Below are 16,144 nucleotides of genomic sequence, written 5' to 3' on the forward strand. Positions count from 1 at the left end.
ATCACTTCTGGTAGGTACATCTCAGAAAGTGCTAGTTATCAGTAGAGAGCCAGCAGAGCAATTCCCTAGCTGTTTCCCCACCAGAGTTGTGCCAGAGCTACCATAACTGAAGTGAAATCTAGAATCCAGTCTAATCCCGCTTTCCTGTCCACACCTCAACACTGTTCTTTTTCAAGCAACTAATTCCCTTTCAAAAGAATTTGCAGACCTTGCTTCAACGATGGTTTGTGATAAAGAATTCCACAACTTGACCAGCTCTCTGTTCAAATGTTCTTGTTCTAATCTTGAAGACTATCAATTGGTTGTTACAATCCCCATGGAAACTGATGACTTTTAAAAGGATATTTGAATTTCCGGAGTGACTAACTGAAAGGATCATACAACAAGATTTCAAATTTCAAAACTTCTACTGTCGCAAATGAGCTATAAACAGCATTGACTCAACATTATTTTTGTATACTCTAAACTACAGAAAAGAAATTCCCCATTTAACTTTTAACATGACCAAAAATCTCCCGCTATGGTTATATGTTACATTGTCCCTTCGGTGCACACTTCATTCTCCAGCAACTTGTCCAAAGATATTCTCAGTTCCCGCTGGCTTACTTCCTTTTCCCTTTCCCAGACGGGTAATTTCTAATCCCAGAACTGACTTTCACTGTGAGTTACATTGGAGATTCCGTCCTTTTAGCCCGGGCTAGGCAAATCTTCCAGCCTCCTTTAAATCCTCATGAACTTGGCCTCTTCAATCTGAGCGGGAGCTTCCCACCTGTGTTCTGTGTGGTGACCGATTGAGTCAGCATTTTCTCTGCTTCAGGTGCAGTACTGGCTGCCTCTATCTCCTGCTCTCTGTCTCTGTGGTAAAGTGAAGTACCCTGTCCCTTTAAGAGAATGCAAGTGTACTGATCATGTGACAGCACTGACAAATCACTGTACAGCATGGGCAACTGGGAACTGTAAGTCTAGTTCTGGAGGTTTCTGAGTGAGCACGCATGATCTGGTGCTCTGCCCTATGTCTCAATAAACCATCACTGTTTATTCTTACTTCAGTCTCTCCCCATTATTGATTGCAAGCAGCAATTGATGAGAACATAGGAAGGCGTGCAGTTAGAGTTCAGTTGGTCAACTAACTCATTTACCCAAGACATAAAGGTGACGATGAGGATAAAAACATTGCAAGACCCCTGAGTGAGAGTCCACAAGGTGGGTGAGCAAAGCATTGGAAAGAGCATCTGCACTGAGCTCGCAAAATAGGTGACAGTCGGCAATTGGTTCAGAAAACAGTGCTACAGTTTAAAATAAAAAAACTGCAGAAACGCGATCGCGGGGATCCCGCCAAAACTCAAAAAGAACGCCAAGTCCAGCAGAGAAAAGCTGACAGCTGCAGAGACAGAGTTAAAAAAAGGTGACTGCTCTTAAAGCGGCAATGCATTTAAACTGGTAAATACATGAAAAATGGCTATGGACAGAAAATTATAAGAGACCCCAGAGTAAGTGCAACTCCGCAGTAAGCCAAACACTTAAATTTGTCATTACCTGGAAAGCCTATCGGAAGTGCAGTCCTCTTGCAGTCATTCATGATGCCGCAGTTTGGGCGTGTCGATACATTCAACTCTATTTCAGGCGACTGGTTTCAGTGTGTTGAACGGCTAACATTCATTTTTGCCGCTAACGACATCACGGGGGAGGAGAAGATGAGGATGATTCTTTTGTCCTCATGCTGAAGCAAAATGTATGGGCTGATCCGCAGCCTTACGTCACCTAGCGCCCCAGACTCGAAGGCTTTCAACAAGTTAATAAAAATTGTACAGAGCCACCTGAGACCAAAGCCTCAGTCATTATGCAGCACTTCAAGTTCAATTAAAGGAACAGGCTTCCGGAGGAGACAATAGCTGACTATGTGGCCGTTTTAAAGACATTAACTGAGCATTGCGAATTCGGAACGTCCATTCGTGATATGTTGAGAGACCAGTTGATATGCGGGATTGGAGATGATACTATCGAAAGGCGTTTGCCAGCCAAACCTAGTCTAGACCTCAATAAGGTATTAGAATTAGCTATCCCGATGGAGAGTGCTGTTAGAAATTCTGAAGTTATAAAAGATACACAAAATGGCGCTGTCCATCTGGTCGAGCGCAACAATCCAGCAACAAAAGGCGTGAAAACTTCAGACTCCACGGAAAGACGGGAAACATTCTTTAGTTCCAGACCATTGAAAGCAATGATACTGCAGTGAAAACCCACAAAATGAATGAGAGAAATACATCCAGGCCTCCAGTGAGCGAACGACAATCAAACAAGTCGAGTGCTTTTTCTGCCATCACAATGGCCACATAAGGCGGCGCTGCAGAGAAAGGCTAAAACAACACCGTAAAGGCAGAAGGAAAAATCGTGAAATATGCCTCATGGAAGAGCCAGAATAGAATCAGGCATCTATTCATTATATAACCTGCAAGTGGGTAGAACCGAGCCAATCCAAGTAGTCAGTACAGTTAACGGACAACCCATTAAGATGGAAGTTGATATGGAAGTGTCGATGTCTGTCATTGGAGAGCATACATTTAGAAAGCTGAGTAAAGGAACTCATCCTTTGAAGTTAGAAGTTTCGGACACAAAACTGAGGACATATGCGGGCGAAGAAATAAATGTGAAAGGGGTATGTCAAGTCAAGGTGCAGTATGAGGAACAGTCTGCACAATTACCCCTATTTGTAATGTCAAGGAACGGACCGCGTCTCCTCAGAAGGAACTGGCTGGGAGAGATAAATCTTGAGGGTCTGCTAAATTCCCAATTCAAAACCAGAAGTACTGCTGCAAGAAAAAATGAGTGCTCAAAGACCCAACAGGAGAAGCCCGCAGAAGCATTACACTGGGACAGAGTTTAAGCTGAAGTCAGCATCCTTCGAAAGGAAATGGAAAATCTATTAAAGAACTTTTGTGCGCTACAAAATTCACTCAGCTCCCAACTTGTGCCACGAAAAAGAAATGACAAAGAAAAGGAAGAGTTAAACCTGTCTCTGACCGAGTTAAGGAACGAATTAGCTAAGAAGGGGCAACAGTATGTGATTTCCCAGAAAAACTATTAAAGAGAATAGGAAAGAATTAGAAGAGCTGAAGCAGCAGCTGTGTAAAAGCCCTGAAGTTTTAAAGCTAGAAGGCCCTGAATTCTCAGAAGAGCTGTTAGAAAACCCAACTACTGAGCTCATTCACATTCAGCTCGCACCTGGGTCTAGTCCAGCCAACAACAAAATTAAAGAGAAGACAGAGATATGGGTCAGTGCTACCAAGAAAAGGACACACAGGAAGAAAAAGAGAAATCATTGACAGCCCTCGGAAAGAAAAACAAAAAGAATTCTTTTCCTTTTCCTCTTTCTCCTCACACATCATGTAGCTCATTGCTGTATTGCTTTGCGCTTGTTGCCCTTTATCTGTTTCAGCTTGGAGGGGAGGGGCAGCAGGAGTGAATATGACTGCACCCAGAAGATGGTGAAATCATCCACTGGTTAATATAGTGGGAAACTGCCCCTGAAAAGGAGGTCTCAGAAACACCAGCCGAAGTTGCTGGGCTACGATGCTCAACACATCAAAGAAGGCCTCCTGAGAGACTTGACCTGTAAATAGTTATTGTGTAAATAGTTAATGTGTTTTAAGCTTGTTAGCTGTACTTTTAAATAAAGAGGGAGGGATGTGATAAAGTGAGGTACCCTGTCCCTTTAAGAGAATGCAAGTGTACTGATCATGTGACAGCACTGATAAATCACTGTACAGCACAGGCAACTGGGAACTGTAAGTCTAGTTCTGGAGGTTTCTGAATGAGCACGTATGATCTGGTGCTCTGCCCTATGTCTCAATAAACCATCAGTTTATTCTTGCATCAGTCTCTCCCCGTCATTGCAAGCAGCAATTGAGGAGAACATAGGAAGGCGTGCAGTTAGAGTTTGGTTGGCCAACAAACTCATTTACCCAAAACATAAAAGTCTCAGATAACTTCAGGCTGACTTGTGTCCGTTAGTTTCAGGGGTATGTTAGAAACCCTGCAACTCAATACTAGAATGGCTTTCTGTGGACTTTTCGCTTCCCAAAGCTCATCTCCATGGCAACATGAATCATATGGGAACCTTGTATCCAGGTTGATATGCTAATTAGCTATCTTCTAGACCCACCACTGCCTTTCTATCTTGGTCAGCGTAGACTCCTCCACCACAGAGACCAAGCCAAGCATAGCCTCATGTATCTCCCCCAGATGCTCCCGCACACCCGGCCACATTTCCTGCGTTTGCTGCGTTGCGGATGACTCCAAGGGCACATCATCAGGCACCAATTGAGCATGTGCCTGGTCCCCTGCAGTCCTCCAACTGCTGGCGCCACGGGCACTCTCTGTCTCTGCCAGCTCCTCCAGTGACTGTGAAGTGCCCTCACTGCTGTGCCCCGGGACACTAGCCGATGTTCTAATTCCCACCGAGGTGCTAGTATCTGCGCTGGTGCCTGCCTGGCAGAGATGCTGTGACGCTGGTGAGTCCGAGATTTCAGGGCTCTCAGATGTGAGAGGGGGCCTCTGCTGTTGCTCCTCCCGGCCCTGCTCCGCTGATGCTGAAAGGAAGAACAAGGATATTTGATTAGTTAATGTGGAGACAATATCAATGTGTATCCCTGCCCCCCGGATTATTATGCGCTCATCCTTCCATAAGCAATGGTCAAGCTATGTTGCAAACTTCAATCACTGAACATTCAGCACTGCCATGGCTGTTGGGAGAACAATGGTGACCTCACTGCTGTGCAAACATACCTGCCTGTGGCACCCCTGCCTCACCAACACCGGTGGACCTGGGCGCAAGGCGCCTCTCCAGATCTAGGGCCTCCTAGTGGCTAAGCATTGCCACTTGGGCCGGCCCTCCGCCAGTCCTCACCCGCTCGGCGGCATTGTGTGCATTCTTCTGAAAAGGAGAGAAGAGCATTGATTAGAGCTACTTGGACCTGGATTCTCTTCGTGGATGGCCCACCCCAACCAGAGTGGGACATTGCAGAGCTCCAGTGCCTCCGCACCCCGCTGCTGCTGAACACTCACACAAAGATACTAGGCCTGTCCCCCCCAGCCCCCTCCACCCCCTTGGCCAAATGCTGCCTACATCACATCAGGCACCACACGGTCCAACCTTCCATAGCAAGGAGGCGCAAGCATGTGGAGCGCAGAGGACAGCAGATCGATCGGTGACACACCACCTTGAAGCTCTCCTCCCAGCCTGTCATCACCCTGACTTTGACATGTCCTGGAGTTCCAGCTCTGCGCCTAGGTGCAGCTCCTCCAGGTTGCCCCCAAAACAGTCATGTGGGTGTCACTGTACCACTTGCTGCGGGGGCAGAACCATCTCATCACCACCCTCTCAGGGTGACCTCAGCATGGGCAATATCTGCTGGCCCACCCAGCGAAGGACACATGCCGTCAATGATTCAATGCAGTCACTACACTCAGACTTGGGCGGCGGGTGTGGGAGGGAGCAGCACCGGGGGGGAAGTCTACCTGCTGGGTTAAGTGACCAATGCTAACATGGTACTCGCCCTACCTGAGTGCAAGAGGTCATTGAAGCGCTTACGGCACTGGATCCAGGTGCACCGCACCACGTCGCAGGAGCTCACCACCTCCACCACCACCTCCCAGGCACGTTTGGTCATATTGGGGGGGACTCCTCCTCCCGTCCTTGGGTACCAGGACCTCCCGCTGTGCTGTCACCTCCTCGAGGGGCACACTGGCCCCCTGATACCCTCCTGCCTGGTCTGTTCACCAGCAGCGCTCTGAGGAGCCCTTCCACTGGCCATAATTCGCAGCCTTTGAAAGGCTGCAGCAGCTTTTTAAAACAGGCCGCGGGGTCGCCATGGGACCTCGTGCTAATAGCAGTCCCGCCGCTGCCCACCCACTTCCGCTGTCCTCGGGAGCCGCGAATCACGCTGGGCGGGCCTTAATCGGCCCACCCGCGTAAAATGGTGGCACGGTCCTGATCGCGGGCGGCGATCTGGTCCGCGCCCACCCGTGCCTGCTCCCGCTCCGCCCACCCACCAGCCAGAAATTTCTGCCCTTGGAGACTAAAAGTCTGCCCACAGTTAGCACAACTGCTTTTACAGAACAACTGAAATGTACAGTGCTCCAGATGCAAAGTACTATTCCATAAAACAAGTGTGGTCTTCCAGAGTCTTTTGGGCCAGTTTGGGCCTACAGGTGTGAACATTTTGCATCCACTTCCCAGTAACTCAAACTGGGCCCCACTGTCCCCACAGCAACCCAGCCACCAAGCCTTGTTGTCGGGCTCTACGTTACTTTTGAGTGAGACCATCAAACTGGCCCAAAAGACTCTGGAAGACCACACTTGTTTTATGGAATTGTACTACGCATCTGGAGCACTGTACATTTCAGTTGTTCTTCACTGTAGAGCATTGTTTGGTGCATCTCTCATGGTCCTAGGCGTGCCTCATCTCTGACGGAGAAGGTGCCTATATTCTGAGACTTGAGGTCAACTGTAATGGTCAAGAGCCAGGCGCTTTTTGACCTTTCAGTGTGGTTTTACAGGTCATTGGAGAACAAGCTTTGCATTTCCTTGGAGATGTCATGTGACAAGTCGAGCCTGGCAATGAAGACCAATGCTCCTTTATCAACAACTCCTCCCCTCTCTTTTCCTTCTACGTATACAGATATGATTCCCTTCACAAATTACTATAAAAGACTAGTATAGACCAAAGCAGCACCTGTTCCCCTAGGTATCACAAACAAATTGTAAAAGGATTAGATGCATGTCGCCATCGTAGTTAAGCTGGTGTAACATAGCTGAACCTTACTCATCAGAAGGGTCTCAGGATTGATCCTCAGCTTTTGTCGTAATAGCTGATCTCAACGTACACAATGATGGGAGGACTGCAAATAACCTCAGTCCCTTAGTTAGGAAGAATAAAATTAGCCATGATTCCCATTCCTGGTTACTTGTTGGAATGTGCATATAAGCATCCAATGAGGGAGGTGGAGCGAGGCAGTAGCATAGTGGTATTGTCACTGGACTAGATCAGAGACCATCTATTCCAAAGACCCAGGGTAATGCTCTGGAGCTAATCCAATAAAAATCTGGAATTAAAAGTTTAATGATGACCACAAAACCATTGTTGATTGTTGTAAAAATATCTTTAGGGAAGGAAATCTGTCGTCCTTACCTGGTCTGGCCTACACGTGACTCCAGACCCACAGCAATGTGGTTAACTCTTAAAATGCTGTCTGAGCAAGGGCAATTCGGGATGGGCAATAAATGCTGGCCCAGCCAGCGACGCCCACGTCCCATGAACAAATAAAAAAAGGAGCAGGTCAGACTCACCGTGATATCTCCATTGTCAAATGGCCTGGAACTCCAGTTGGGCCCAAACATGTAACCAAGGACCATTTGGGTAATGATACCATTTGGTATCATTATGTACCTTAGTCCTATGGACTAAAGGGAGGAATTGAAAAAAACACAGTTGGAAGAAAAGCAGAATGGCAGCCTGCAAAGTTCTAATACCAGAAAGGCCCCAGTGAGAGTGGGAGATAGTGGAAGAATTTTCCAGCATTTCACTCCCAGCAAGGAGCTGCTCTGCCTGGAAACTCAGATTGAATATTTGGGTGCTGCATATGTACTAAATTGTGACACATGCTGCTGGCAATGAAGGCTACCTTTCATGAGTACAATATTGCAGAACTTACCCCAATAACACTATTGGATCAAGTCTGCAACCCATGCTATAGCCATGATGCTTTATGCCAATAGGTGGCCTTTGCAAAACGTATGTTGTGTTTCAATGTTTTAATGTCATTTCTCTGAACAGTATGTACTGAACCTTCTGTCATAAATTGTAGCCTCCCTCACTTGTGTACATCAGCTTAGTAATTAACCTAGACTTGGAAACTGCTGAAAGGCATTTCAATGCTCATGGGAATCTTTTGCATACTCCTTGAAAGTATTTATTTGAAAGGCGATACAATGTGGGCTGAGAGCCTAATTTTTAGCTCCTTGTCAACTAAATTTGGACATTAGATCAAATGATGAATATTTTTTACAAGACGACAAATGAGGCAGGCCATTTAGCCTATCATACCTCCTCCTTCCCACCCCCAGGGTCCATGTCTGCTTCCAAGTCCCCACCAACCTCGCCACCCCTTCAACTGCTACTGACGCATACTCACCCTCCCACTCTTCTAGCTCCCTCTGCCCCCTCTCATGCTCACCGTTCCCTTCTACCACACCTACCTTCAGTTCACTCCCAGGAGGCAGTCATTGACTCCACAGACCCCTCCCTTGCATGTTCACCTGGACATCCTCCCCCCTTACTCCCTCCTCATGCCCTAACCTCACACACCCCTGACACCTGTGTTTCCCACCCCCCCACAATCCCCAGTACACCTTTCCCTCCCAGTTACACTGAGACCTTCCTCTTCCCCACCCCTCACTGTAGGAGCCCATGGCCAAGGCCACGATGTTCTGAAGCAGACCCCAGACATCAGCGGAGATCTCCCATGTCCTGTGAGCTTCTTTGTGGCGGAGCCATGTCCATGAGAATCCACCCAGCATGTGATGCACGTGTTCCTCCAGGGTCCGGTAGCTGTAGGGCTCCAGCATCTTCTGCTCCTCAGATGTCCGTGATCTGAGCAAGGCCCTAATAGTAAGTCCTCACTTTTGCAAGACACACTTACCCAGAGATGTTCTGGGCCGGCGTGTTTTCCCGCCAGCGTAATGGTAAATCTGGCATGGGGGTTGATTCCGGTCAGGCCTTATTTTGCATCCCATTAACGGGATGCAAAGCGGGTTCACGCTGGCCTCCAATGGGATTGGCGTCCCGCCATGGCGGACACCATCGGATGATCCCACTGTGCTTTCATGCCTACGTGAAACTGATTTTTGGCCTTCTCACCTGAGATGCACGTCGTTAGCAATATGCCATGGCGGTGGGAAGACATCAGGCTCCTCTCCCGACACTTCCCCCATCATATTGCCAGCCCTTCCACCTCCAATGGACTCTGGCTCTTGATTTAACATCTTATCTGAAAGACAACACTCCCGACATTGCAGCACTTCCTTAAAACTGTGCTGAAGTGTCAGCCTCAATTATGTATTATAGCTGCAAATGGGGTTTGATTCGTTAACTTCTGGTTCAGACACAAGAGAGCTAACCTAACATATGTAGCCAATGGGTGAGTGTGCTTTCTGGCAGCTCATGCTCACAAAGTTGGCTCCTTGGAATAGAATGCATGGAAGGGTAACGGAAGCAAAAACCTTAAGGGCAGAATTTTTAGCTCAGCGGGCAGGCGCGCACCCGACCCGATCGGACGCGAAATCACGGAAGATGAGGGCTATGAGGAGCTGGCACGAAAGCGGAGTTGAGGCCTGGGGCAGACCAGCCATGATCTTATTGAATGGCGGGGTAGGCTTGAGGGGCCGAATGGCCTACTCCTGCTCTTATTTCTTAAATTCTTATTCGGGCGAACGTTCTGAAGCAGACCCCAGACATGAACGGAGATCTCCCATGTCCTGTGAGCTGCTCCGTGGCAGAACAAAAGTTGGAAGTGCACCCGCCGACAATTAAGAGGCCAATTAAGATAATTAAAGGAGCAATTGTCTCCAATTGTTCATGGTCCGTCCAACCTTATGGACAGGCAAATCAGCCAGACAGGCTTTACACTTTTCATGAAACTCCATCCAAGGATGGGATGAGGTTTCTGTTATTAAATGAAAGAAAAAGAAAAATCTATGGAGATTCAAAGAAGAACAGGTGATTTCTCCCAGTGTCCTAGCTGGCATTCATTGCTCAACCAAGACCTAAAACTATTTATCTGGTTATTTATTTAATTGTTGTTTGCATGTCCTTGCTGTGTGTAAATTGACTGCCATGTTCCCTACATTACAACAGAAATTAATTGGCTGTAAAATGCTTTGTGACATCCTGAGGTCATGAAAGTTGCTGTATAAGTATAAATCCTTTACTCTTTTTTTATCCAACTGTAGCCAGACCATCTCCACCAATGATTTTCCTGTCAGTTCCCTTTTTCCTTTTTTAAAATGCTACCTCCAGAACCAACCTCATGATCTCTCTCTTTGGCCCCGAGATTGATATTTCTGACTCGTCTGTGAAGCACTGTGAGACATACTTCTATATAAATGCAGGTTGTTGCTGTTTAAGTGTTGCAGTTTGGAGGTGCCTTGTCTTACACCAAACTCAACAAAATAGTTGAATGCGCTGCAAGTTTCATTGTATAATATTTGACACCCCTCAAGGCAAAATTAGTTGTATGTCTGACCTACCTCATATTTAGCGAGAGTCCATTTTAGGAGCATTCACCCCCCCACCACCACCACCATGAATTTGCCTTGCTAAATTCACTTTGTGATTAAAATTCATCATTGTCACCAGATCCTAAAATTTAAGCTTTTCTTACCTCAAAGGCGTTACTGAATGGAAATCGCAGCACGATCATACGGAGCAGAAAATGTCTGCTAGATTTATAATTAAGCATTTTTCTAACTGACAGAATGTGTTCCAGTCCATTTTGAACCGACCTTAATGACTTACAATAAGTACATGAAAACTGCGACAGAGTCGTTCTTTTATTCCCATCATTACATGATTGATAATGAAATAATTTTTTGCAACCACTTTATGACAGAATAAAATGTGATTTAAGAGTATTAATGCCTAAAGTACTCTATAACGCTCAATAACCATTTCAAGATAAGTGATGAATATGAGCACAATTTTACCCAAGATTGAGAAATCTCTTGCCTCAGAGTAAAGTAAATTTCGGCAGCAGTCATTTTCAGTTTCAGTACCAGGGGTGGTAATGAACAGATTAATCAACCTGCAGTGTCACAGTGAGCGAGGCTTAGATGAGCCTTGGCAGTAGAGCTGCCTTGTTTAAAGCCCTCAGACATGGACCTGCGATGCTCCACAAACCTCTAAATATTTCTTGTCAATATAACTTGCTGTGAAACCATCCTTCTGGGAAAAAAAAAAGCAATTGCATTAGTTAGGGTTGAGTATGTCTTACATCACCTTAGCTTGTCTGACATACCATAGTAGTGATTCTTCCCTTAGGGCAGAATTCTGCCTTGTCGGCCAGGCGCGGATGACGGGCCCGTGAGCAGTCATGAAGCCGACCACCACCACCCGGGATCGGGCCCAATTAACGGCCAGCCCCCCCCCCAGCATGAAACACACGCTGAAGCGCTCAGCGCTGCTGGGGTGGGGGCGGGAGGAGCGCGAGCGCTGATGTTCACGCGTGCGCATGGGTGCGTGCAGTAAAAGATCCCTGAGGCACTGAGCTGCCTCAGGGAGCTGAAGAATTTTGAAAATAAAAAAATAAAGAAATTAAAAATGTTAATAACATGTTCCTGCTCATGTTAGAAGTTAGTTTGAAATTTTTTTTTTTTGATCACTGTTCGAAACCTCATCCCGTCCGTGGATGAGGTTTCGCAAAAAATCCAAAGGCCGCTTGGCCTTTTCGCCTGCCCGCCAACCATAAGGTTGGACGAGCAGCAAAAAATTTCATTTAATTAGAACTTTAATGGCCTTAATAGGCCTGTTAATTGTCGGTGGGTGTGCTGCCGACTCCTGTGCGCGCCTGCTGACCGAAATATCGTGCGTGTGCACAATGATGTTGGGACACTTGCCCGACCTCATCACTTGCTTGTTCGGGTCGGGTGCGCGCCCGCCCGACGAGCGCAATATTCTGCCCTTAATCTGTATATCTGGCAGGGTTATATTAATGAGGCAGGCATAGCTTTTGCTGGAGAGCCAGGATCTCAGTATTTTTATGTTATATTCCATTTAACCAGTGTTTTGTCACTGATCTCATGCGTTTGAATTTGTTGATAAGAGTTAGATTACAAGCTTTAAGTTATAGATATTTAATAGAGATTAGCCACTGTTTAGCCCATTAAGGGGCTATCACTGCTGGGTCCATCAGTTCTTGAATCATTAGTGCAGGGAACAGCGGTGCAGGGACCAGTGGTGTGGGGATGATCAGTGTGGGGACCATTGGCGGTGAACCATGTGTTAACAAAATGCTGTTACTCTGGAACTTTCTTTTCATTAGTATGAGTAGACTTGCACTGAGAGACTTCCACTGAGAGAAATGGTGGCTCGTGTTGTGGAGCCAAAACTAAAATGTGCTTTAACAATTTCTCTCTTATCCTTTTTCACAGCCGGAACAACCTGGTGCTCAACCAGTGGAGTCACTACTCGACCTGGACTTTGATCCTTTCAAACCAGATCAGTCCACCCCAATAACACAAAGTCAGTCGCCACATACTCAGGTCTGTACCACAGCATTTCTTGCTTATCTGTGGAGAATAAACGAAGAGCAACCGATATTGACTGGGATGGGTTTTGTAAGTGGGTGGGCAGCGGGGCAGGGGGAGGATAGTTTTGATCGGAAAACCTGGAAGTGCACCTGATGGACATGCCTGACTCCCTTTCTGGCATTGAGCATTCCAGAGCTGGCCATAGGAAAGAGACTGCTGCTGTGTTTGTGGGAGCGTGGTGAGGGGGTGGGGGAAAGTGGGGGGTGTGTGACAAATTCCCAACCTTGGCGGGTGGGGGGATCTTTGAATGGGGGTGGATTGGAAGGCGGAGTGCGGGGTCCGGTAGTAGGGAAGGAGGTAGACTGGTGCCTGCGGTGGTAGGGCTGCGGTGGGGGAGATGTCAATGGGAAATGCCACTGCCCCTCCTGGTCCACAGTAGTGCAGAGAAGGCACTCTTCCCTGAAGCCCTCTTCACCTTCCTCAAGCTGCCCGCTTTCCCGAGGCCTGTGAAACTCAGCTGGCCAGAGTTAAACCTATAAAACAGATTAAATGTAAGGTTCCCGCCTCATTATAATATTAGAATAGTTCACCCGCCTCCTGGGAGTGGGTTGGTTTCTGCTCCCCGCCCAATTCCAGTAAACCCAGAAGTGGAGAGGTTGAAGGCAGGTTTGAGATTTAAAAATTTTTTACATCTCAGTCGACCCTCATCCACCTGGATTCTGGGGGTTAAAATTTTAAAATGGGTTAAAATCTCTGAATCAGCGTGGTATTTACATTCTTCAGTGCTCTGTGCAAAAGATTAATTAGAAACAAAAAAAACTATTTGATCGAGCCAATCAACTAATACCACAGAATACAGTAGCCTATGGCCATGAGTTCAAATCCCACAAAGGCACAATGTGGGGTTGAATTCCATTAAAATCTGGTCATTTGTGAACGTGCTGCAGAAAAAATGATCAAGATCGCTGTTGTATAATTGTAAAAATAAATTGATTTCAGGGAGAGAACCCTGCTATTCCTACCTAGCCAGGGCTTCCATGTCACTCCAGTTCCACACTTTGTGGCTAACTCTTAATGCCCTCAAGGCAACTAGAAATGAGCAATTGATGCTGCCCCTTGCCACTGGTACGTTGTGAACATATTGGGCGGAATCTCCCATCCTGGAATCTAAGTCTGATGGCAGGCGGGATAATCAGTGTGATTCCCACTGGGCGGCGGAACAGCCGAATACGCATGAACTTGTGCTGTTCAGCTTACTAATTAGCATCTGCGAGAAGCTCGGCGAACCATGCGGCAGAGTGGGCAGGAAGTCGCCAGCCACGCCATTAGCTCATGGGGTCCAAGATCCTGGTGCCATATTTACAGGCACCCAGACAACCATCTACTCAATGCAGGCCAGCAGCTCCGCCTTACTCCACCAGAGCCTTTGCAGCTGCAGCTCATACTGGAGAAGCTGGCAGATGTGGACAGCCAAATCCCAGGACATACAAGGATGCCTCTGGCATTGCCTTTCACTCATTTCTAGATAAGAGCACTGCCTGAAATACACCCATGGTTGGCCTAATGCTTGCCATTGCAGTGGACCATTTTCCCCAGCATCTTAACCTTTTAGAGGCCCCCTTGCCTCTTGCTGCTCAGGCCCTTGCTCCTTCTGGTCCCGTGCCAACCTGCAATGGGCCCTATACCTCCTCATCTGGATGAGAGCCATTAGCAAGGCAGGTTGCCTGTAGCCTGCATCATGGATGCCTTAGTGAATCTGTGAACAAATTGAAGTGATACATTAAGTGGGAATGTCCTTTACAGGTTTCCCTCCATCTCAAAGCCAGCAGGCCTGTACTAAGCCCTTCGCCTGGCCTCCATCTAGACATGGCATCCCCACCCCAACCCTTCAAGGTGAAGGACATCCTGGAGAACCAGAGATGGGTGTTCCTCCTGTTTGTACATGACTGCTCATGGAGACATTGCTCTTTGACCAGGGTGAAGAGAACCATGTGAGACTTTCTCTACAGACCATTCCCTTGGCATCCTAGAAAGACTAACCACATAAGCCCTTGCCGGCCATGACCATTCACCCACGAGGATGGAGGTTTGGAGTCACAAGTTGGCTGCCATCCATCAGCCGTGACCCTTGGAGCATTCACCTCCTTCCCTCCCTTCATCCCTGCCCCTGGCTGCAGCCTATGGGAAATGGCACTGAATGAATGGCAGCATCTTGCTGGGATCTCAATGTTATGGTCCCATGAGTCGGGAACAAACCTGCTGCCATGTGGGCTTCATCATAGAGAGGAGAACACAACTGAGCATCTTTGACATGCAATTGCCTCATGGTTATTGGGTGTCCCTTTAGTCGGCCATTTGTGGTGATCTTGAATTCCACCCACCCAAAAAGACCCTCCTCCGACTTTGAGGGATCTCACTGACTGACTAACTGAGTGGCCAAGGTCACATTTGATAAATGGTGTCCTGTCACACACCACCATCCCCCCCATCACCCTTGACCTAGCCAATATCACCATTCCTCTCTCCTCTGTCACCCTTGAAGCAAACTGCCCCCACCTCCACGTTACCCTGGACCCAATCACAATCCACCTCCATATGCCTTTCCTTCCCTCAGAGCCGACACCCATCACCATCCCCATGCCCTTCCTGAGCCTGCCCCCTCTCATTATCTGAGCCACCTGTCCAGTCCCACTCCTTGACCCACCCCATGAAACCTTCACCTACCAAACTCTCACCCTGAACCTGCCACTCTACCCCAGCCCACTCCCCCTCCCCTCCATCTGACTGTGACTCTTCCCTCCTATCACCAGTGCCCTGAGTTAACCTCCCAGGACCCCACTGTCGACACCACCAACCCGGTCCTCTATGACACTCTCCCTCCCTTTCCTGGCCACTCTCTCCCCACCACATCCCCACCTACGCCACTTCCCCGGTACTCTTTCCCCCCCTTCCCTAGACATTCTCCACCCCCTCTTCTCCCCTTAGCCTGCCTCGCCTACCCAGCCTTTGCACCCCCCACCCCACTCCAGCCTTTGCCTACCTCCCTTGACCAGCCTCGGTGCAGCTTTTGCTACCGGCGCTCGATATGAGTGAAGTTATGCGAGGTCCCCAACAAGGCGAAAACAACATCTAATGACCTCAAAGCCATGGAGGAGGTGAAGCTCGCTAGGCGCACACCACTTATGTATAGCTGTAATCTGAACGTGCTAAATTCTCACTGGCAGGGAGCTTAATTTGGAGGGCGAACTTACTTCCAGCAAAGTGGCCTTTTAATGAGGTACTAATGCATGCAAACGGGGCTCCAGGCTCAACCCACCTTTAACCCACCTTGAAAGTCGAGAGAACAAAATTCCAACAGTTCATTGGGAAATGGATTTTTTACCTCCCGCCAAATTAAGTGACCCCAACCGCCATGATTCCGTCTGCTGGCGGGTCGGAAGATTCTGCCCATTATAAAAAAACATCAGACTGATGAGCCTTCAGACAGGAGACCTGGGTTTGGAACCTCGGGCATGAGTGACATGTATTTGTGGTGCCACTTTGTGAGCACTGTGGGTGTATCTACACCACATGGGCTGCAGCAGTTCAAGAAGGCAGCTCACCACCACCTTCTCATAAGTAACTAGGGATGGGCAATAAATGCTGGACCAGCCAGCGAAGCCCACATCCCGTGAACGAATAAGAAAAATCTGAGGGAGGGAGGAGAAACCATTCTACGGGAGTGAAGTTCCCGTTTGGTGTTTTTTGTAGTTGGCTGTGGAAAGTTTGCTAATGCACACCTCTAGGGGTTGAGTTTATGCCTGTAGGTGAAATGCCATGCCAGGATATATAAAGTAATAA

General features: G+C 47.8%; 1 protein-coding gene across 2 annotated transcripts in view; it reads left to right on the forward strand.

The window, feature by feature from the left end:
* amph (amphiphysin) overlaps positions 1 to 16,144 on the forward strand; it is a 286,781-nt gene that overhangs the window by 225,135 nt on the left and 45,502 nt on the right. For both annotated transcript variants that reach the window (XM_078540157.1, XM_078540156.1), the window contains exon 12: positions 12,206 to 12,316. In XM_078540157.1, coding sequence (XP_078396283.1) covers positions 12,206 to 12,316 — 111 coding nt within the window. The remainder of the gene's footprint in view (positions 1 to 12,205; positions 12,317 to 16,144) is intronic.

This window comes from Cetorhinus maximus, chromosome 4, assembly GCF_964194155.1.
Source record: "Cetorhinus maximus chromosome 4, sCetMax3.hap1.1, whole genome shotgun sequence".
NCBI lineage: Eukaryota > Metazoa > Chordata > Chondrichthyes > Lamniformes > Cetorhinidae > Cetorhinus > Cetorhinus maximus.